Source organism: Oncorhynchus mykiss, chromosome 4, assembly GCF_057628025.1.
Source record: "Oncorhynchus mykiss isolate SJ-2025 chromosome 4, ASM5762802v1, whole genome shotgun sequence".
Taxonomy (NCBI): Eukaryota; Metazoa; Chordata; class Actinopteri; order Salmoniformes; family Salmonidae; genus Oncorhynchus; species Oncorhynchus mykiss.
The window spans coordinates 11,971,652-11,995,794 of NC_143025.1; the positions used below are offsets into that span (position 1 = coordinate 11,971,652).

Here is a 24,143-nt window from a genome sequence, read left to right on the forward strand (position 1 = left end):
CAAAAAAAACAGGCAGATGTAAATACAATTGTTACCTCCTGAACTAAGCGCACTTGTTTAATTTAATACAAGAGCAAACATTACCACAGAAACAAACTCCACCTGCTTTGCAACATTTGATGCCAGCCCTTGTAGTGTTAACAACAACAGGCTTCCTTACACCCAACCTGTTAATCTGGAAGGTAACAAAATAGCACTCTGGCTCGAGTAGGGAGTTGACTGTGATAGGTTGTGGGCCAGATTACTATGGGTCTGGAAACCGATATGGGGTGTCTTGGTCTGTAGAAGGTAACAACACTACACCACTGTGCCATGCTGGTTGAGAGTAGTGCTTTGCCCACCAGCACTCTCACAGTATTACACACTCGGCCTACATGAGAGCGCCTGCTGCCATGGCAACGCTGGGCCGCTCTGGGGCTTGTCAGATGAGTCTGCAGTGGGGCATGGTGGGGAGCTGTATGGGCTTGTCCCCGTTTAGGCTATACCAACATTACTGCTGCCTGGCAGCTAGGTTAGCAAACTAGGGCAACGCACTGTTAAGGCGAAAGCATGTACAGATCGACATGAATGCACACATCCAGACGACACGTTATGTAACAGTAGTATGTTTAACATACAGACATAGGACAGGCAGCCATAAACGTTCACAGAAAAACAGACAGCAGAGTGAACTGGACCTAGTTCTCAACTAATGGTATACAGTTGGTGACAGACACATTGAAAGGGTTTTAGGTAAATCTGACATTTCACAGATATTTGTTAAATCAAATTTTATTTGTCACGTGCCGAATACTAAAAGTGTAGATTTTACAGTGAAATGCTTACTTACACACTAATAGATGAAAAGATAATAGTAACAAAATAAAATTATAATGAGCTACATACAAGGAGTAACGGTACCGAGTCAGTGTACTGGGGCACGAGGTAGTTGCAGTGATTGATCGAGGTAATATGTAGGTTTGGTTTGTACTACCAACCTCATCAAAAAAAAGAAATGTCTTCTCATGTCAACTGTGACATCTTTCTTTTGGTGTTTTTCCAGAGTTAGTAGAAAGGCCTCTTTTAGTGTCCTACGTTTTCATAACTGTGACCTTAATTGCCTACCGTCTGTAAGCTGTTAGCGTCTTAACGACCATTCCACAGGTGTATGTTCATTGAACAAGCATGGGAAACAGTGTTTAAACCATTTACAAAGAAGATCTGTGAAGTTATTTGGATTTTTAGGAATTATCTTTGAAAGACAGGGTCCTGAAAAAGGGACGTTTTTTGTTTGTTGCTGAGTGTATGTACATGTAGGTAAAGGTAAGCAGAAACTGTTTAACTGTTCAGCAGTTTAATGGCTTTTGGCTAGAAGCTGTTCAGGAGCCTTTTGGTCTTAGAGACTGCTACCGCTTGCCGTGTGGTAGCAGAGAGAACAGACTGACTTGGGTGGCCGGAATCTGACAATATTTAGGGCCTTCCTCTGACACCGCCTGGTATAGAGGTCCTGGATGGCAGGGAGCTCTGCCCCAGTGATGTACTGGGGCATACACACTGCCCTCTAACGCTTTGCCGTCAAATGCCGAACAGGTGCCATACCAAGCAGTGATGCAACCAGTCAAGATCCTCTCAGTGGTGCAGCTGTAGAACTGAGGATCTGAGGGCACATGCCAAATCTTTTCAGTCTCCAGAGGGGGAAGAGGCGTTGTCATGCCCTCTTCACGACTGTCTTGGTGTGTTTGGACCATAATAGGTCCTTAGTTATGTGGACACTAAGGAACTAACCTTGGCAAGCTTGGACACTGGGACTATGGTTGTCTGCTTGAAACGTGGGTATTACAGACAGGGTCAAGGAGAGGTTGATGTCAGTGAAGGTCAGCACTAGGTGGTCAGCACATGCTCGGAGTATGCGGCCTGGCAATCGGTCTTGTGAATGTTACCCTGTTTAAAAGGTTTTTACTCACATTGTCCGGGAACAGCTGGTGCGCTCATGCAAGGTTCAGTGTTCCTTGCCTCGAAGAGAGCTTAGAGAAGGCATTCAGCTTGTCTGACAGGTTTGCATCACTGGGCAGCTTGTGGCTGGGTTTCCCTTTGTAATCTGTGATAGTTTGCAAGACCTGACACATCTGACGAGCGTCAGAGCCAGTGTAGTAGGATTTGATCTGCGTCCTGTACTGATGCTTTGCCTGTTTGATAGTTCGGAGGGTGTAGCAGGATTTATTTTTATAAGTGTCCAGATTTGTGCCCCGCTCCTTGAAAGCGTCAGCTCTAGCCTTTAGCTCAGTAAGGCTGTTGCCTGTACTCCATGGCTTCTGGTTACGATATGTACGTATTGCCACTGTGGGGACGACATCATCCATGCACTTAATGAAGCCGGTGACTTATGTGGTAAACTCCTCAATGCCATGGGATTAGTCATATATTCCAATCTGTGCTAGCGAAACTGTCCTGTAGCTTTGCATCCGCGTTATTTGACCACTTCTATATTGAGCGCATCACTGGTACTTCCTGTTTGAGTTTTTGCTTGTAAACAGGAATTAATAGGATGGATTAAGTCAGATTTGCCAAATGGAGGGTGAGATTTGTATGTGTCTCTGCGTGTAGAGGTGGTCTAGAGTTTTTTCCCTATTTGCACAGGAGACATACTGGTGGAAATAAGTTGAAACGGATTTAAGTTTCCCTGCATTAAAATCCCCGGCCACTAGGAGCACCACATCTGGATGAGCATTTTCTTCTTTGATTGTGGCCTTATACAGCTCGTTGAGTGCGGTGTTAGTGCCAGCATCGGTTTGTGGTGGTAAATAGACATCAAGAGGTTCATAAAAGGTGCTATCCCAAAAGTCCCCCTATTCACTTCATAGTGCACTACTTTGGACCATCATAGTCAATGTACAGTAAACAAAGCAGGTGTCCTGCTTACTATGCCTCCAAGACAGTGGGGGAAATAAACAAATGACGCTGTTTATATTTAAGACAATCATCTCATGCAGAACGGAAATTATGGTCTTTCTGTGGGAAGAATGTGACAGCAGCCAATTGTCCTGTTCCGACACAGAGAAACACAATGAGACAGGAAGTGGGCTTTCTGGGAACGCCACACACATACAGGCAACGCCTTTATTCCTTACTACTCATTTATTCTCTCATTACGAAATCTCTTTTCTGACTAAACCAGACTAAAAGGGAAGAGACACGGTAAATAAAAAGTGATAGACGAGTCATTGTGTATATAGAGAAGTTAGAATTGTTGTGGCCTCCCTTCAGTTGAGCTCAAACCCACTGACAAATGCTTCAGACAGATGGTTGCTCACTTATAGGAAAATGGAGGCGAATGGTATTTTGCGCCACATGCCTTCGGTCCTGTCCCAAATCTCAGAAATGTTGATTAAAAAGAGACCGATTTGGAGTAGAAAGAGCATCTTTCCTCTCAAAAAGGATTTTAAAAAAGTGGAAGTATAGGAGGTCAAGTCTTCACAAAGTGTGGGCAACCATTCCAGACTACTCGGCTACATGCTTTGGGAGCCAAAATGTATGTTTTGGCAGTGCTGGTATGATGTGGGACTTGTTACCTAGCTGTTTTGGCTGGGCTTTGTTGAACCCCTTTAAAATTATTTTATTGTGCTAGAATCTTACCCATTTGTTTTGGCTTGTCACAAGGGCTACATTTAGACAGTCAGCCCAATTCTGATATATTTTTCCACTTATTGGCCTTTTGACAAATCACATCAGACCTTTTCACATTAGATATTTTTCAGAGCTGATCTGATTGGTCAAGAGACACAATTAGTGAATTGGGCTGCCTGTCTAAACACAGCCATTGTGTGGGCAATGGGCATCGCAACCATTACTGATTGCTTGGCTAGTGGTATTTGCTTTAGGGACAAAAATAGAGGTTTCAGTTTCAGAGTTTTTATGATCGTCTTATGCAAGTAGAGTACTAGACATACCTGATTGTTTGGCTTGTGCTGGGAAGCGGAATCTGGGATGGTGAGGGAGTGGCTCCTGGTGACCCCCGCCCCTACCGACAACTGCCGAGGCTGAGAGCGACTTGCGAGATGACCCTTCACCTCAGTTGGTGGACTGCTGCCGCCAGCCCCTCCCTCAGTCTCATCTAGCAGCACGGCGTCCCAGGGGTCCCCGCCGGCTGGCCCTCCCACTACAGTCACGGTGCCGCTCGGTGCCGGTGAGGTGCCCTCATCACCCTCAGCTTTGCACCTGTTGAGCGGGTCCAGGTCCAGCCACTCGAAGCGGCTGACGGCAAGTGGTTCCACGGCAGGTGGCGGTGGGTTGGGCGCCAGTGACACGGCACAGGTCGGGGCAGCATCCAGGTCAGTACTGGCTGACCTGCCGTTCTTCAAGTATTCCGAGGTGCTGTGGATCTTGTGGAAGAGCTTGGCCATCTCCGGGGTGACGGTGGGCTGATGGAACACCATGGCTCCGGGCTGCTGGATAGGAGTGAAGGCCATGAAGGAGGTCTGCGGGCCAGGCAAGCCCATGTAGGGCGGCATGGCTGGAGAAAAGCCATTCTGGAAGGAGCAGGTCTGGGGCTTGGAGAACGGAGCAGAGGGGAACATGGGAGCCTGATGGTGGGTTGGTGTGGACACGCCGGAGCCGGTGGAGAGGATGGAAGGCGTCCACTGGCCGTTGGGGAAGGGAGAGGTAGCTTGGCCCCCCGGGTAGGAGGCGCTGAGGTTGAATCCCAGCAGCGAGGAGGGCCGCGAGGCCTTGCCGCTGTTGGCCCCGAAGCTGTCGTCCAGCAGGAGCTTCTCCAGCTCCTCATTGGTCAGCTTGTCTACGTCGATGTCCTGGAACTTGTCATTCTCCGCCTGCTTCTTGGCATCGGGGAAGACTATGAGGTCCTTCTCTGGTCGGCTGCTGGAGGAAAGAGTGGGCTTTGGAGCGGCAGTGGTCGCCGGGAGCGTGTGTCTCTTCTCCCTTTGTAGTTTCGCTAAGGCCTCCGCTTCCATGCGAAGGGCCTCCTCCTTACCCACAACCCCCATGGGCTGGGTCACGTCCAGCTTGAACCCATTACCACTGGATATCTGGGCCATGATGTCAATTTGAGGGTGCCATGTAAGTCGAGATTGTAGTCAGCACGGGTGACAAATGGGACGGGAGACGGGAGATTTGTTTATTCAAACACCTGGGAAAGGACGAGAAAAGAGAGCAAGTCACAATATATATATTTATTTATTTATATATATTTATTTATATATATATATTTTTTTTACCTTTTTTTTTTACCTTTACCTTTATTTAACTAGGCAAGTCAGTTAAGAACAAATTCTTATTTTCAATGACGGCCTAGGAACAGTGGGTTAACTGCCTTGTTCAGGGGCAGAACGACAGATTTGTACCTTGTCAGCTCGGGGGTTTGAACTTGCAACCTTCCAGTTACTAGTCCAACGCTCTAACCACTAGGCTACCCTGCCGCCCCAATACACAACACAACACAATACAGCCATCACCAGGAACAGTCTACAACCACGACAGGGTCCGACAGAGGCATCTGTTCTGCATTTAGGGAGCCATTTCCATAGCCAATAGTAAAGTCTGCAAGACAAAAAAAACTAGTCGATCCTAATGCCGTTACATTTTAAATAGCCTAGCTGTAAGGGAACAATGTATTACCAAGATTTATCAGCTATAATCACACGGGACCTTTGACTGTGACTTGTAAAACAGAGCAAGAGGCTTACTGACATCCTGAAGTATCGAAGTTGTTCAACATGTAGAGACAGCAGAGAGAAAATCCCTGACAGCCCCACATACACAATGATGCACAGTCAGGGTCAAGGTGGAGACCATAAAAGTCCTGTTAAAGTTTACTGCGCCTGACTAGCACAAGGACTGTCACATGGGTTTCACACTATAGTACAATGTGCTTCAAAATAAACCATCTTTCTTACTGATTTCACTGAGTGTAGCTACAGTACGGATCAATGTCATAAGTGACTGTTATTTGGCTTGTGTGTGTTATTGGAGTGAAGAGTTGAGAATCAGGCCAACACATCTACTGCATGCCCTTTTCATTGAAATTGATTGTCTGTCTCATACAGCAGCAAGCAATAGCCATGTTATCAGAGGCTTACTTCTTCCTGAAAATTGACAACCATGATATAGGTAGGTAGTTAAATGATGTCGTATAAAATGTTTCATAGACAGGCTAAATGATAATACCATGATATTACAGTGCCTGTTTTTTGTATTTGTTGTCTTCTGTAACAAATCTCAGCAGTATGGTGCAGAACATTAACAGGCCTATGTGTTGTGATAAAAACATCTCCCTGGCTGCAACGTGTGCATTCATTGAGATCCTCAAAACGACACAGCGCTCCTATTCTCCTCACTACCCAGGCCCTCAGTCAGAGTTCTCCCCCCAGGCAACACAGCCCTTTCCTGAGCTCCCCTCCCATAGTAGTGAAGGCTAGCTGTGCATGGGATCTCCAGCTAGCCTAGCGCCATTGTACGTGAGGAATTTGGCATGAAAGGCAGCCAGACGGGTCTCTTTCTCTCTGTATGCTACGGCCCAAGTGTGTCTTATCAGCTGTACTAATATCAGATCCTGGGCAGAGATTCCAGCGGTGGCAAACCAACGGAGGGAACAGCACTCAAACATTTGTCTAGCAGCTTTGTGAGACAGACAGCTCTGCCAGACAGACATCGACCGAGTTTGATCTGGGTAAAGAAAACAGGAAGGCAGAGTGGTGGTACTGGATGATTTTTATTTTGACTCAACATCATGTAGCCTAGAATATGCAGTTTGTTAAGTTTTGCCCTCAGTCTTCCTTTTAAAAAGTAGCCTATACTTGGAGTAGATGCAGTGGGCCATGGCATCTGTTCATGCTATAGGCTAGGCCAGTGGTTTTCAAACATTTGATAGTTTTGTTGTAGCATTAAAATAGCTCACCTCAATCAAGGGCTTGACAGTTAGTTGACACGTTGAATCAGGTGTACTAGCTCTGGAATAGTTCAAACATATGGAACGGCTGAGGGTCCCCGAGGAGAGGTTTGAATCGAAAGGGCTGCAGTAAGGGATCAGGCCTATATACATTTATCTTGAAGCTTTGCAGAAGGACTGCCAATGACATTCAAAGTAAGGGTCACGGAGGAAGAATGAGCGAATGCAAGACTATATGCAATATAAATGACAGAACGACGGATAATAGGCCGAGCTGAATTATCGGGTCGATAGTCCTTTTGTAGTCTTTGCCGATAGTAAAGCTGCTGCTATTGTACCTCCCACTCACCGCCTGAGCCACGAGCACTGCACAATGCCGAGGAGTGTCTGAGACAATCAGCAGCAAGCAACAAGCTAGCCCATTATCCAGTGACCAAAACCAAACTCCTATTGCAAATATTAGTTTAGTTAATTGACCAATAAAGGCTTGTGTCAACATGCCCACCCAGACATGCATGCAATAGCAAGCTAGCTATGTGAACTGTTAGCAAAGATCACAAGAACTGTGTTAGCTAGCTATATTAGCTACTATGTTAGCTAGCTAGATAAACATGGAGCTAAGATATCAGATAGGAGCTAATAGCCAACGTAGCTAGCTAACATTAGCCGGTTATCATTTTGAACTTGCACCATTTTCGGCAACGAGCCATCTGACTTGTGGTGCAACGTTAGCTATTCGCTGGTGTGCTGATCTGACCAACTGCAATCTTATCCAGAAATTGACAGTTAGTAGTCGCATTACATTATTGTTGTGATATGGAACAGTGTTTTAAAAATGTTTAAATAAAAAGGTTAGCAATAGGTTTAGCTTCCTAAGAATCTTCCTGCATGTTTATGCACCAAGAAAGCTGAAGATCGGCGCTCGTGCGTTCACCCTTCTCAAACTATGGGCAGATTTGAGTCATTCAGACAGAACAGGCATCGTCGCTTCATATTCTTCCCTAACCTCACTCTCCTTGTCAGATATTAAGCACATTTATGGCTTGGTAGCAAAAGTCATCGCCATTGAGGGAGTTCTCATAGTAGCAGTAAACTGCAGCAAGTGATATGAGTGACGGAGAGAGATATGAAAAGGAGCAGAGTTACAGCCTAGCTCTATCCAATCGTAGCAGAAGGATCAAGATACAGTGCATTCGGAGAGTATTCAGAACCTTTGACTTTTTCCACATTTTGTTAAATTACAACATTGTTCAAAAATGTATTACATTTTTTTTCCCCCTTCAGCGATCTACACACAAGACCCCATAATGACAAAGCGAGAATAGGTTCAGAAATGTTTGCAAATTTATAAAAAATATAACGCATTTCATTTAAGTATTCAGACCCCTTGCTATGAGACTCAAAATTGATCTCAGGTGCATCCTGTTTCCATTGGTCATCCTTGAGATGTTTCTACAACTTATGTCGAGGCACAGATCTGGGGAAGGGTATCAAAACATCTCTGCAGCATTGAATGTCCCAAAGAACACATTGGCCTCCATCATTCTTAAATAGATGAAGTTTAGAACCAAGATTCTTCTTGGCCGCCCGGCCAAACTGAGCAATCGAGGGAGAAGAGCCTTTGTCAGGGAGGTGACCAAGAACCCAATGGTCACAAGAACCTTCCAGAAGGACAACCATGTTTGCAGCACTCCACCAATCAGGCCATTATGGTAGAGTGGCCAGACAGAAGCCACTCCTTAGTAAAAAGGCACATGACAGCCTGCTTGGAGTTTGTCAAAAAGGTATCCAAAGGACTCAGACCATGAGAAACAACATTCTCTGGTCTGATGAAACCAAGATTGAACTCTGAATGCCAAGCGTCACATCTGGAGGAAACCTTGCACCATCCCTACGGTGAAGCATGGTGGTGGCACCATCATGCTGTGGGGATGTTTTTCAGCGGCAGGGACAGGGAGACTAGTCAGGATTGAGGGAAAGATGAACGGAGCAAGGTGCAGAGAGATCCTTCAAGAAAACCTGCTCCAGAGTGCTCAGGACTTCAGACTGGGGCGAAGGTTCACCTTCCAACAGGACAATGACCTTTAGCACACAGCCAAAACAACACATGACTGGCTTTGGGGACAAGTCTCTGAATGTCCTGAGTGGCCCAGCCAGAGCCCGGACTTGACCACGATCTAACATCTCTGTATAGAACTGAAAATAGCTGTACAGCCACATTCCCCATCCAACCTGACAGAGCTTGAGAGGATCTGCAGAGGAGAACGTGAGAAACTTACCAAATACATGTGTGCCAAGCTTGTAGCGCCATACCCAAGACGACTGCCAAAGGTGCTTAAACAAAGTAATGTTATTTTTTTTTTATATTTACAAAAACTGTAAACCCCATAATGACAAAGCAAAAAAAGGTTGTGTGTAGATTGACAAGGGAATAATAAAAATAATTTAAAAATAAGGCTGTAACATAACAAAATGTGGAAAAAGGGGTCTGAATACTTTCCAAAAACACTGTTCAACCTGCCCATTTCTTGACAGATAGCTGAACTAGCCAATTTAGTCATTTCGTCCTGGCAGCCAAGTTGTTTAGAGATGTGTCCTAACAGAAACACATATCTATATAGATTGATATCTCCCTCTCTCTCCCCAGAGCACGGAATATGGTTTATCTCAGCTCACTGGTCACCATAGCAACACCCACCCGTAGCACGTGCTCCAGCAGGTATATTTCATTGGTCATTCCCAAAGCCAACACTTCCTTTGGCCGCCTTTCCTTCCATTTCTCTGCTGCCAATGACTGGAACGAATTGCAAATATCACTGAAGCCTTAGATCTCCCTATAACTTCAAGCATCAGCTGTCTGAGCAGCTTACCAATCACTGTACACAGCCCATCTGTAAATAGCACACACAACTACCTCATCCCCATATTATTACTTACCCTCTTGCACCCCAGTATCTCTACTTGCACATCATCATCTGCACATCTATCACTCAACTGTTAATGCTAAATTGTAATTATTTATCTATGGCCTATTTATTGCCTTACCTCCCTACTCTTCTACATTTGCACACGCTATACATAGATTTTTCTATTGTGTTATTGACTGTATGTTTCTTTATGTGTAACTCTGTTGTTTTTGTCGCACTGCTTTGCTTTATCTTGACCAGGTCGCAGTTGTAAATGAGAACTTGTTCTCAACTGGCCTACCTGGTTAAATAAAAGGTGAAATAAAAACACTAAATAAGCATCCATGAGCACAAATCATGACATTACGTTGAAAGCATCTGCATTGAATAGATGTTATTTTATATTCTCAAACTAACAGCAGTGCCTACAGTATATGACGTCCTTCCACACAGGGGTGAAATGCTAGAGTGATGTTTCTATGGAAATGTTGTTGATTAGTAGGCTAATGGAAGTCCAATGGAAGGCAAACAGATTGTTAATCATCTGTGGCACCATAGACTCCACTGATCAGCCAAAACAAGCTCAATAACTCAATGCACGCACACACTCCTATTGAATATGCATTCACCTGTATTGTAGGCCAATGCCATCTTAATTTACCCCGTTTATCAAGAGATTTGCCATTCATATAACAATTATTACCATTACGTTGTTTGTTTTTACCAATCTAAGTACAATTTATTGTTCGATATTAAAATTGATGCAGTAATGCATAAATGGCTGCCTGGAAAATTGTCATCAACATTTTCTAATTCAATGATAAGCCCCCTAAAAAAAAATACACATCGGACATTCTCTAATATAAATGGATGGACATGAATCGCAAAAAAAAAAAGTTTGTAAACAGAATGTACCCAAATGTCTCTTACATTTAGCCTCCACATTAGGCTACTATGTGGGGCTGCAGGAAGGCAGGCTAAACCTACAGAACAAAAGATGACCGGAGATGGGCATCATGTTTTAGAAGCACTTAAAAGGGAAAGGGTGAAATTAAAATAAAAAAGCAGTTGGAGAATAGGCTCAAAGTAAAACATATCTGTGGTGCTGTAAACGATGTTGGGCTAAATTCCCTAATGACATATTAAAGTAAAACGTATCTGTGGTGCTGTAAACGATGTTAGGCTAAATTCCCTAATGACGTATTAAAGTAAAACGTGTTAAAAAGACAAACGATACTCGAAGCTACCTACTACTAGGGAAATGTCTGTTTGACTAGAATCATTTATGAAGAATGGAGGGGTCACGGCACCAAATTACATTCTGAGTTTGGAACTTCCAGAGATCATTTGTTCACTCGATTGAGTAGAATAGCCTCTTTTACATTTCAAATTGCCTAATAAAAATGTAAGCTAAGAATCTACTGGGCAGCAGATCAAAGTACAAAACAACATCTTTAAGAAAGGAATGAGTAACCAGGTCAGTTTGTACAGTGATGGCTGGGCTAAATCTAAAATGCTGAGCTTCCTGCTGCTTTGGGTCCAACAGAGAGCTGGTGCAACAAGAAAGAAACACATTGACATGACTTTAGAGTCCACGCTTAAAAGTAGAGTCTCAATACCCTTTACACAACTACAATGTCACATATTATTGACATAGATGAGATTTGAGAGGTAAAAGTATGCAACAAAGTGGCAATAGCCTAACTCAAAATGTCAGTTCATAACCTCAGTACATGTGCACTTCGATACTCATGGTTCCCACACGCAAACTCTGCCACAAGCAACATTTCCATCCACAGTTACTCGAATAAAGTCATACTGTATAAATAAATATCACAGCTGTGATGGAAACGGGTAGTTTTGCTACAGTTTTATAAATGCAGACAATTTATTCATTCGACGCGGTGGGAACTTTGTGTCTTACAGTTTATTACGCAAGAAATGGTGGAAATGCCTTTATGCGCAAATATTACTATAGTAACCACCATATGACTTGAGAAAGCAAGCAGTTTACTAGGCTATAGATTAAACAAGTTATGAAGACCTTCACTGGGTGGTGAAAGTGCACAGTGATCTTGATGTTCTTTTCCAATAAATATCGAGGGTCTTATTCTGGTGACATGATCGATGCTTGACGGCCGTTAGACAAATAAAAATATGAATTGCTCTTATCCTTAATCTCCTCATGTGGACTAGCCTACCCACACTGTATCTGCAAGCTATTGGCTAGAGAGCACGTGTCAGAGTAGGCATATTTGCTATTCAACACAACAGTTTGTGACAAAACTAATCGGTAGAGTTGAAGATGTGATGGAAACACATTGAACTTTAGATTTGTATTCGGTACATGAAAACTTAAGTGAAAAAAGTACAGTGGGTGTACTATGTCATCATGCACTGATTTTTATCCACAACAAGTCTGTTGCGTGGAAACACCACTGGTGGGAAAATGGGCTTATTTTTTTTGTGCAGATATTTTAAATAGTCACATGAAAATCTGTCGCCAATTGGATGGAAAACTAGCTAGACACAGATCCTGCCTTTCCTTCGGGGAAACATTTCTGATGACTGGGCAAATAGTTATTGGACAATCAAAGGAGCACCTGCTTCTCCAGTCTTTCTGTAGTAACATTACCAACTGTTCTGCTGTAACTAGGCTAAGTTTAACAAAACCATAATGATCATCTTTAACACCAAGATACTTGCTATGCAGTTGAACAACGACTTTAATTTTAAAATCCTCCTGCTCCTTATAGGACACATCACTGCACTCTATACTCCTCTGTAAACTGGTCATCTCTGTATACCTGTCGCAAGACCCACTGGTTGATGCTTATTTATAAAACCCTCTTAGACCTCACTCCCCCCTATATGAGATATCTACAGCAGCCCTCACCCTCCACATACAACACCCGTTCTGCCAGTCACATTCTGTTAAAGGTCCCCAAAGCACACACATGCCTGGGTCTCATCTTTTCGGTTCACTGGAACCAGCTGCAAACAAACTCAAACTGGACAGTCTTTATTCAAAGACTCAATCATGGACACGCTTACTGACAGTTGTGGCTGCTTTGTGTGATGTATTGTTGTCTCTACCTTCTTGCCCTTTGTGCTGTTGTCTGTACCGCTACAATGTGCTTCTGCCATGTTGCTGTCATGCTGTGTTGTCATGTTGTGTTGCTGTCATAGATCTCTTTATTTATTTTTATTTCACATTTATTTAACCAGGTAAGCTAGTTGAAACCAAGTTCTCAATTACAACTGCGACCAGGCCAAGATAAAGCAAAGCAGTGCGACACAAACAACAGATTTATACATGGAATAAAAACGTACAGTTAATAACACAATTGAAAAACAGAAATTCTATATACAGTGTGTATACAGGTTAAAAGGACTTGCCTAGGTAAATAAATATTTTTTGTAACTGTAACACCTGACTCGAGCTGAACTTTGAAGCCGATCCTATTACTGTTGCCACAAATACAATTCGTACTTTGATATGCACACGTGTCAAGTAGGATTTCACAAATTGAAATGAATAATTTAGAGTTGATTAACTAGTTAGAGATAATTCAGAGAATAAACTTGTCAATATAGTTTGGCTACAGTGACTAACTTCAAATAGCCAGACAGAGTGAGAAATCAATTTAAACATCGAATAAATTTTGGTACGCGACGGTGGCATAACTACGTGTCATTTGTCTTGGAATAATGTGCTCTGGAGGCGTCAAACGTTTATCTTCGTTGATCAGAATTTTGCACAACACTGATTCAATAATTTAAAGCACTCCGTGACCTGCCAACAAAGTTAAACAACAAGGAAGAAACGCAGGAATTTGAGCGCGAGCAAAGCCCGAATACCTGACACATTTTGGCCAAATATAGTTATCGGTATCTTAACTTTTCCATACATATATTATCAGTAAATAAATATAATTTCTCACCTTTTAGCGGTACGATGTTTGTAGCCATTTTTCTGAAGCTGCAATTTTTATCCATCCACTCGCTCGCGCAGACACAACGTCAGTTCCTGTTGAGGTAGTTTGGTTTGATCACGTTTCACCAAAATCATACAAAATTGGGAAATAGCGTCACCATGTGCCACAAAACAGAAAGATGACAAGGAAAAATAATACTGGAAAATCTTTGGACAATGTTGATGTTATCTGAATCTCTGATTATAATTTGTTTATTTATGCGTGATTGGCTATTTGGTGTCACTGTCCTCAGGATCACAAACAATATGAACAGCTAGTAATTTTATTTTGTATGCTCCATTTGTAGTCAGATGTTTTTACTTAGCTTGAGAGTTAACTACTATGAGAAAAACAACAAACAGAACAGCTTATTCAAATAAAATAAAACAATAGCTGTATCATCTTAACCTCAAGACACACGGCATGAGAAATTCTAAGACATTTACATTTGCATTCAAATTACTATTGTAATTCTTGACTCCCAGAATGACTCAAATACAGGCAACAGTTGAGACTGGAATGGGTTGGACCACGTCCCAATTCAGCATCTCTTTGGCTCTGATGTAACTCCGCCCACTTGCTTTACACAGGTTTGTAAACGCCACGTACATCTTGCTTCACAGCACCTTGACCAACAATTTCAAGAAAACAATTTGACTGACTACTTCTGCCCAACTGGCTGCCAACGCGACTTTTTCACAGAGCAAAGAGAACATTTCTACCCAATGAGGATGGTTGGGGGCGGGGCGTTACCATGGCAATTAGCCGTTCGGTTGGTCTTACTAGGAAGAGGCTGGCCAGTGTAAAGTGCATGACATCTGTAAACAGACTCCAGTCTTTTCGAATTGTCTCCAGGGTTGGATGAATTATAGCAAACGTAAAAAATAAAAATAAAAAACTGAAAAGGTGGGCACTGTCAAAGTAAGTTTCTGTTTCTTTTAGCTTTTCAATTAAATGTAGTATCATACTATTATGGACAAATTACATTTCAGTAGTTGGAGATCGTGCGTGCTCTATCCACACCCTACTTGTTCAACACTTCAGTACCTAGCTAGATAGTTATTATGCTGCTACCTGTATATCTTCCAAATATATCCAGAGTTCATTAGAATATTATCAAAAAAGAACCACAATATGAACCTGGTAAAATTAGATGGCTGGATAACATATGTAACAGAACAAGTGCAACACTATTGACTGCTACTGCTGATGTGGTCATGATGTTACACCTAAACAGGTTGACAGGGTTCTCTTTCAGGTGTCAAAGCCCAAGAGAACTGGGCTATGTTCAGTTGCTAAACGTTGTTGAACACTGCAGATAGAAATGCAACCAACATGATTTCTTGTTCTACATGTCAGAGAGGCACTTTTGTTCTGCATAACATATCTGAACGTTCCAAAACGTGTCCTGCTGAACACCCCTTTTATCCCATAGACAAGGGAGTGGCACAGTCACCACGGTTTTATTCTGGTTGAGGTTACTGTGGGGATTAAGATTAAACTAGTTTAATTTGTCAACACGTTGGTCAATAGTGAGGTGGGGGTTCACTGGTTCCAAAAGCATCGGCCACATTTCCCAGGCCAGTGAGTTTACTGTAAGAGGGTGATGTTTACTGAAGAACAATGCAGTATAACCCTGTTTCTTCATGTTACCTATGAAACATTTAGGAATTTAATATGCCCTATATATATGAAGAGATCGTTTGGCAACACACAATATCAATGACTTACCTATAGGCTCGAATAGATGCTGTATATCTTGCCATTCTGTCTGTGAAATAGTAGATTAGTGTCAGTTCATTTAACCAACCGTGAAATGTGTCTATTTGACCATTAGCCATTTCTCATAGTTTCTCTTGAAGCAGCTGTTTATGTAGTCAATGATTAACCTCAGCTATGTGATGTTCTCCTCTGTACACAGATGTTGTGGAGTAAAGCCTTCTGCCACTACACTGTGCTCCTCCTGAGCCTGTGGTTCTGTGTGGAAGCAGTGCCCATCGCTGTGGACAAGACTGAAGTGGAAACCCCAGAGGAGAAACTGGAGGCACCACAGAGTGTAGTGAGTGGATAGTGGAGTGTGTGTGTTGCAGTACCTACATTGCCTTCGGAAAGTATTCAGACCCCTTGATTTTTTTTCTCCACATTTTGCTACGTTAAAGCCTTATTCTAAAATGTATTCAATGTACACCGTACCCCATAATGACAAAGCGAAAACAGGTTTGGAGATTTTTTTCCCACATTTATAATAACAAAACAACAACAAACGTATTTACATAAGTGTTCAGACCCTTGGTCCACACAATCCTTTACAGACTGAAACCAACAGGTCTGTCCATTCTCTGGTCCACCCTGTTCTTTACAGACTGAAACCAACACAATATCCATCATTACACCCAGAGCCATACTGTATATAGGAGTGCATTCGGAAAGTATTCAGATGATCATTCTTGAGATGTTTCTACAACTTGATTGGAGTCCACCTGTTGTAAATTCAATTGATTGGACATGATTTGGATAGGCACACACCTGTCTATATAAGGTCCCACAGTTGACAGTGCGTGTCAGAGCAAAAACCAAACCATGAGCTCTGAGACAGGATTGTGTCGAGGCTCAGACCTGCGGAAGTGTACCAAAAATGTCTGCAGCATTGAAGGACCCTAAGAACACAGTGGTCTCCATCATTCTTAAATGGAAGAAGTTTGGAACCACCTAGACCCTTCCTACAGCTGGACAAACTGAGCAATCGGGGGAGAAGGGCCTTGGTCAGGGTGGTGACCAAGAACCTGTTGGTCACTTTGATAGAGTTCTAGAGTTCCTCTGTGGAGATGAGAGAACCTTCCAGAAGGACAATCATCTTTGCAGCACTCCACCAATCAGGCCTTTCTGGTAGAGTGGCCAGACGAAAGCCAATCCTCTGGAAAGGCACATGACAGCCCGCTTGGAGTTTGCCAAAAGGCACCTAAAGTCTCTGACCATGAGAAATAACATTCTCTAATCTGATGAAACCAAGATTGAACTCTTTGGCCTGAATGCCAAGCGTCACGTCTGAAGAACACCGTAGGGATGGTGCCAGGTTAAGCATGGTGGTGGCAGCATCATGCTGTGGGGGTGTTTTTCAGCGGCAGGGACTGGGGAGCCTAGTCAGGATTGAGGGGAAAGATAAACGGAGCAGAGTGCAGAGAGATCCTTGATGAAAACCTGCTCCAGAGCGCTCAGGACCTCAGATTGGGGCTAAGGTTCACCTTCCAACAGGACAACGGCCCTTAGCACGCAGCCAAGACAACGCAGGAGTGGCTTCGGGACAAGTCTCTGAATGTCCTTGAGTGGCCCGGACAAAGCACTGAGTAAAGGTTGTAACTACTTATGTAAATGTGATATTTCCGTTTTCTTATTTTTTTTGTTGCAAAAATTGCTAGAAACTTGATTTTGCTTTGTCGTTATGGTGCATTGTGTGTAGATCGAGATTTTTATTTTTTGTGAAGTTCATCATAATTTATTACAGTTGTGTCATTGCATGACTCCAAGTTTACTTCGATAGGATGGTTATTATATTAATATTTGTGCATAAAGGCATTCCCACCGCCATTTGTCGCATACTACATTTTACAGACTCAAAAAGATCCCACCATGTCGAACGAACATCATCTGTCGGCATTTATAAAATTGTACCGAAACTACCTGTTTCCGTCACAGCTGTCGTGATTTGTTTTTGTACGCACTTGGAGCATGAATAATGAGTCAGAAAGAGGAAAGGCTCTTAAAGAAATACACCACTGCAGAAAATGGAAGGAGGTCTAGACATATCATAGGCCACATGTGAATCCAATGTAAACCTCTCCCCTTTCCACTTACTTACTACAATGTGGATTTAGATTTTTTTTTTTTTTCAGGACACCGGGCTTCACTATGACCGCTACCTCAGGGAAGTCATTGATTTCCTGGAGAAGGACCAGCATTTCAGAGAGAAGCTCCACAATACAGACATGGAGGACATTAAGGTACCCCATTAGCTATAGCATTTGCAGGGCTGTGTTCATTAGACACCAAATATATATTTTTAAACGTACTGAAACAGAGATGGGCTACCTGTACTCGTCCAATAAGAAATGCTCATTTTATTTTCCTGTTGCAAAACATTTTCAGCTGTTGTTCGTTCCATGCCCTAATGAACACGATCCAGCTGGCCTGGTCGGTTTCCTTTGATTGTTATTGGCCCTAAAATGTCTGGCTGCTCTTGTTTCTGAGCAGCAAGGCAAGCTGGCCAAAGAGCTGGACTTTGTCGGCCATCAAGTGAGGACCAAACTGGACGAGCTGAAGAGGCAGGAGGTGAACAGGCTAAGGACGCTCATCAAAGCCAAACAAGACGCTGAGGGAGGGCATGGTGCGCTGGTGTATCTGTTATTCAAAATGTAATTTCCTGTCTAAATGGCTGCCATCCTATGAGCAGGAATGTTTGTCCAGTTGACAGGACATGATGCAGTGCACCACCAACATCCTAAGATTGCTATAGTGTGTCACATAGGAAAGTGGAAGTGCCTTGAGGCTATTGTGCAAGTAAATAGGAAAGTCACATGTTGTGAAATGTCTATATTGACACATTTGCGAAGAGGGGTTGAGGTTCTACTACCGAGCATGGTCTTGCACTCAACCAAGACCGTGCTTACATTGGAACTGCCAGAAATACTTGGCTGTGGTCACTGCCAAAGCTAACGTGCAGTTGAGTCGGCCATCAAAAAACTCTCAACTGCCTGTGAAATGTTAGCACATTCTTTTAGCGTTGCACTACAAATGTCCACAATGTCAGTAACTGCTTGGTGTCATCAGTCAACATGGTGTGACTAGTTAATTATTAAGAGGGGATTTTAATATGGAACATTTCAGAGAAAAGGTCACTATCATTAATTACAAGGATTTGAATTGCGGATAAACGTCAGCTGTAACTACACAATTACCTCATCATATACAGCCTCCATTTTGTCAGCAGTTTTCAGCAAGGGACTTGTAACCACTTAACTCGTATAGTATTAGTTTCCCTCCTAATTAGAGCCTTCTCTACTCTTTCCCCTCAGAAATGAACCACAAGGCGCTGCTCAAGCAGTTTGAGTACATGAACCACATGAACCCACACACCTTTGAAGTGGAGGACCTGGATAAGCTTATTCAATCGGTAGGGATGTTGTCCATGCGCACTACACCAGGGATCATCAACTAGATTCAGTCTCGGGACAATTTTTTTTCTTGAGTGGATGGTCGAAGGACCGGAACATAATTACATATAATTTGTAGACTGCAAATTGACCGCAAGACCATGTTGACTATATATATATATATATATATATATTTGACTAAAGCATAATTTCAAACCTTGCTTACATTTGTATAACATCATGCCTCTCTATTATGCGTGTGAATACTTGGGAACAGATTTCCCAAAATGAAAATCCCTTGGAGCTGATTTCGCCAGCACTACACCATTTTGCACTACACCATGATACAATGATTTAAAATGGCCGCACAACGGTTCTTAAAACCACCGTGCTCAGAACTTGTGGTGCATGTACCAAAATTAAACCAGGTTCTATACTGAAAAATAGTTTTAAAAGTTCACACACTGACAATGGCCTTACAACCAAAATGTTTGCTCTGCACTTGTCTCTTGAATGAATAAGCAACTCTCTGGTGAACGAGGACATCCATTTTGAGCCAACAGCCCAAAGGGGTTGTAGCCTTAAAGCTAACTTGCTGTGTTTGAATAGAGGCTGTATTGGAAAGTTCACCCTAACCATGCACACCACGTACATGTGCTACACCTGGTGAGAAAAAACAAACGTTTAGAGGACCATCATTTGCACTTAAAACTAATCACCAGGAACATGTCTTTCTCACTCTCTTCTCTAATGGTCTCGTTCCCCAGTTGTTATTGGTCTCTGACACTGAACAGTGGGCTTGTATAGTATTTATTTAAATTCCAATTTTCAGGTGAACAAAAAGGAGAGCAGTCGTTGAGGAAGTCAATCCAGTTTAATACAATAATTCAGGGAGACCCCTCCAGAACACAAGCATAGAACACGTCTAACAGTCCTCTGAGAAGGCACCTATATTAATCAGACCGTACCAAATATTCTGTAAACATCAGCCCGAGAGACTTGTACAAAGTCACAACATCAGCGACTACAGGATCACACTGTGTCACAGAGATATTTTCAGTGTACCTTCTGCAGCTCTGGCATCAATCACTATCAAACATTCAACACTGACACACATTTGATACAGGCAGTTAAAACGGGTCAAAGGTAAGAACATGCATACATAGTTACAACAGATAATTGTAGACTCACAAGTGAAAACGACCTAATTAAATATGGTACTTAAATGTACATGGTTAAGTCCTGTTTCCCTGCCCAAGAGAATGTATCTGTATGCGTCTCCCCGAACATAAAATCATGTTTATTACATAGGAGGCTGCGGAGGGGAGAAGGACTCTTACTAATGTCTGGAATGGAGTAAATGGAATGAAACCATAGAAACCATGTGTTTTGAGTTCAATACCATTCCATTTGTTCCGTTCTAACCGTTACTATGAGCCTGTCCTCCCCAATTAGGGTGCCACCGGCTGCTTTTGATTTATTACATATCAATTCAGATCCCAGTAAATCAAATACTGGAAAATAATTAATCAAATCATTTCTCATTACACAGATCTATCAAAATGTTCACTTACCTGGTAAAATTAGGGTTGCTATAGGAAGAATAAGAATGCTTTATTTTTTTCTGGTTGATATATATAGGCTACTAATGACTTGGAGAACTATGACCAGAAGCGTCACGAGGAGTTTAAGAGGTACGAGATGATGAAGGAGCACGAGAGGAAGGAGCACTTGAAGAACCTTGACGAGGAGCATCGCAAAGACGAGGAGCAGCACTATGAAGAGCTGAGGAAGAAACACGCAGACCATCCTAAAATCAACCACCCTGTAAGACGTTTGCCTTGATACTGTAACTAAACCCAAAATCCACCACCCTGTGAGGCATTTACCTTGATAATCAACCCCCCCCCCCCAGACATTTCAGTGACATTAAACCCCAAATTCATTAGCCTGGTCTCAGATCTTTTTGTGCTGTAGACCTGTAGCCAACCATAAGAGTTGGCTTCACAGCACAAACCGATCTGGGACCAGGCTACAAATTGTGTGTGTGTGTAGGGCAGTCAGGACCAGCTGAAAGAGGTCTGGAAGGAGTCAGATGGTTTGGACCCAAATGACTTTGACCCCAAGACCTTCTTCAAACTCCATGGTAAGTCCTCACCAGAAGCTATTCACAGCTTGAAAACACAGAACAAAAGTATAATAAAATAATATTGTCTCACATTCTCAAATGACACACCAACCACAATGAACCCTATTGAGAAATTATGTCTTGCAGACACCAATGGAGACAGCTACATTGATGAGCAGGAGCTTGAAGCCCTGTTCACTAAAGAGGTGTGTGTGTGTGTGTGTGTGTGTGTGTGGCTGGAGCAGGCCTAGTTTTGAAATATGTGTGTTGTGTTTTGTAGCTGGAGAAGATGTACAGACCCAATCTAGATGAGGATGACATGACAGAGATGGAGGAGGAGAGACTGCGCATGAGGGAACACGTCATGAATGAGGTGAGCTGATACGAGGGGTGAGGTATGATGGGGTCACTGAGTCATTCACACAGCCAACAGTTTTCCGGATTTTACCCCACTGCTTCTTCAGTCAACCTACTTGCTGACATTGACTTCCTTTCGTCTGTACTCAGGTAGACACCAACAAGGACAGACTGGTCTCCCTGGAGGAGTTCCTGATGTCCACAAACAAGAAAGAGTTCTTAGAGCCAGACAGCTGGGAGGTAAGAGATAGGCCGCCACCACCTGCTGCCACCTGAGGTGGTCAAGAGTACAGACATGTCGTTGATCCTAACTCTGAGAGGCTATGCAGTAATGGAGCTTCTACCCTCTCCTCTCGTCTCCTCCTCAGACTCTGGAGCAGGCTCCCGCGTACACTGACGAGGAGATGAAGTTGTTTGAGGAGCAGCTGGCCCAGGAGGAGAGCAACCTCAACCAGAAGAACTCAGATCTGCAGAAACAGAAGGAGGAGCTGGAGAGGCAGCAGGAGAAGCTCAATGCCCAGAAAGCTGAGCTGCAGCAGGTAACATAAAACAGTAGCACATAGCAATGTTTTCATTTACAAAATGTTAGCATAAACAGCTAACAATCCATTAACAACTAACGTACCAGTTTGACACAAAATGCATCTGCAGCACACAGCAGCAGAGCTTTGACACAGTAGAATCAAGTACCTTCAGTATTAGAGGGGTAACCAACTTAATAAATAAGTGACTTGTAATTTGACTGTTTATTGTGTGACATTGGCTCACCCTCAACAAAAGAGAGCTGTTTCATCTACAATTTTGTTAATTGTAAAAAAAAATTGAACTGAGTCATCACTCTCCCATGTTGTTGGTGGATAACTTCTTCTCTTGTCTGTCTTCTCCTCAGGCTGTGGAACACATGCAGATAATAAAATCGGAAAAAGCAAACGCCGCCATTGAGGTTAAAGGTTAGTTCAAGTTGCCTTCAGTTATAATATCCTCTTTCATAGACTGGTATTACCATCATTAATAATAACTATTGGTCGAATCCCAACTTCCACTTCAGTAGTCATGCATTGATGTCAATGGGAGACCAAGTCAACATTTGACTGAAGAGGAAGTTAGGATTTGCCCCTATCTGTTTCAAACACGGGGATGATGTGTTAACTTGTCTTTAGATGGCGGCGCTACAGTAGCAGTGCCCCCTGGAGGTCAAGCATTGCCAGTACTACCAGGAGACAGCCTACCTCTACCCCCCGGTCACCAGCAACACTTACCTGCACGCTCTTAGCAGGCCCGGAAGCTTTTTCTGTGTGTGGATCTGTGTGTTTGCGTGTGTGTATATATAAATCTTGCAGTGAATCAGTTTTAGTCTGTTTTAATGTGTTGTCAGACCTCCGGATTTCCCAACACACACCCAGTCCAACAATTTCCGGACAATAGCTAATCCAATTAGAATGTAGCCTTTTGATTTTGACCCACTTCTAGTTGTGGCATTCTGTAGCTGACAGGAGCAGCCAGCACAACCGACAAGACTTGAAAGAATCTGAACCAGACATTCTGTGGACAATCCACTCTTCGTTATTAGTTCATTATAACCTATTGACAACCACGGCACAGTTCTAGATGGGATGTGCTTTGGGAGAAGTGGGAAGAGTTTTTGTTCCTGAATATTAGCAGAATGTGTGCAGTATTTCGTTTTCTACCTAGTTAGGTAGGCTACCCGGTGGCATCGCTTCTTTGGAGAAACATGTTTAAAATACATTTGGTTGAATAGTTTACAGAGGTGGGAAAATAAAGGTCAAATGAATGCCTATTTTGACATGCTGCTTGATAGTATGTCAACCTCAATAAGTTAAAATTTACCTTGATAATAAATAGCCTTGCCGATTCATTCCTTACATTAATAATTGCCCATACACAGATAGACTCCTATTGGCTTCACATCAATGGCAATGAAGGCATAAATAGTTATTTTCAGTATTACATTCGTTTTAATTGGATTTTGTTAATTAAGAAACTATTATTGAACTGTAATTCAATATTGGCCACCTTTTTTTAACCTGCCATAAACTGCCATTCTTCCTCTTTGAACAAAAACACCCTGTTGATGTGGACTGTAAATGTTATTTATTCCATTGTGGTTGATACTGACAATAGTAGTATTGGCATTTCATTTATCTTAGTGGTGACTGTCTGTTTACTGTATTTGTGTGTGAGTGCTTGTCTTTGTGTGAGAGTAAGTACGAGGATCACAGATTAGGAACAAAATCCATGGATTTGTGAGGTAATACCATGGATATTCAACATTAATACCACAGATCTATACTTAATACCATGGGTATTCTACTATACTTAATACCATGGGTATTCTACTATACTTAATACCAGTGGTGTAAAGTACTTAAGTTTAAATCATTTAAAGTACTACTTAAGTAGCTTTTTTTGGTATCTTTACTCTACTTTTTTTTTTTTTGACAACTTTTACTTCACTACATTCCTAAAGAAAATAATGTACTTTTTACTCCATACGTTTTCCTGACACCCAAAAGTACTCATTACATTTTGAATGCTTAGCAGGACAGGAACATGATCCAATTCACACACTTATCAAGAGAACATCCCTGGTCATCCCTACTGCCTGATCTGGCGGACTCACTAAACACAAATGCTTCATTTGTAAATAGTGTGAGTGTTGGCGCGTGCCCCTGGCTATCTGTAATTTTTTTTTTTAAACAAGTAAAACGTGCTGTCTGGTTTGCTTAA

The 24,143-nt window shown here is 42.6% G+C and overlaps 2 protein-coding genes across 7 annotated transcripts in view; one reads left to right on the forward strand and one right to left on the reverse strand.

The window, feature by feature from the left end:
- Positions 1 to 13,833, reverse strand: part of LOC110522731 (phosphatidylinositol 4-phosphate 3-kinase C2 domain-containing subunit alpha) — a 66,603-nt gene extending 52,770 nt beyond the window's left edge. The window contains exons 1-2 of the mRNA XM_036969413.2: positions 13,731 to 13,833; positions 3,927 to 5,122 (exon numbers count right to left, since the gene is read on the reverse strand). Coding sequence (XP_036825308.2) covers positions 3,927 to 5,030 — 1,104 coding nt within the window. The 5' untranslated portion in view covers positions 5,031 to 5,122; positions 13,731 to 13,833. The remainder of the gene's footprint in view (positions 1 to 3,926; positions 5,123 to 13,730) is intronic.
- A 551-nt stretch (positions 13,834 to 14,384) lies between these two features.
- nucb2b (nucleobindin 2b) lies at positions 14,385 to 24,143 on the forward strand. 6 transcript variants are annotated; one of them, XM_021598752.3, is made up of 13 exons: positions 14,385 to 14,684; positions 15,685 to 15,822; positions 17,654 to 17,761; positions 18,012 to 18,144; positions 18,833 to 18,930; positions 20,552 to 20,737; positions 20,966 to 21,056; positions 21,186 to 21,244; positions 21,319 to 21,411; positions 21,546 to 21,635; positions 21,764 to 21,934; positions 22,285 to 22,345; positions 22,556 to 24,143. In XM_021598752.3, exons 2-13 carry the CDS (start codon positions 15,685 to 15,687, stop codon positions 22,666 to 22,668), a joined length of 1,341 nt encoding a protein of 446 aa, XP_021454427.1. In that variant the 5' UTR covers positions 14,385 to 14,684; the 3' UTR covers positions 22,669 to 24,143. The 6 variants fall into 6 exon arrangements, 3 of the variants coding, with proteins under 3 accessions (XP_021454427.1, XP_090087254.1, XP_090087255.1); XM_090231128.1 differs by having other exon boundaries at positions 14,388 to 14,669; XR_016495094.1 differs by having other exon boundaries at positions 14,527 to 14,684; positions 21,550 to 21,635.

Coding starts and splice junctions, on each gene's coding strand:
- nucb2b (XM_021598752.3), top strand. CDS start 15,685: ATGTTGTGGAGTAAAGCCTTCTGCCACTACACTGTGCTCCTCCTGAGC. Junction 18,931..20,551: donor TGGATAAGCTTATTCAATCG/GTAGGGATGTTG, acceptor TGATATATATAG/GCTACTAATGACTTGGAGAA. Junction 21,412..21,545: donor GGGAACACGTCATGAATGAG/GTGAGCTGATAC, acceptor GTCTGTACTCAG/GTAGACACCAACAAGGACAG.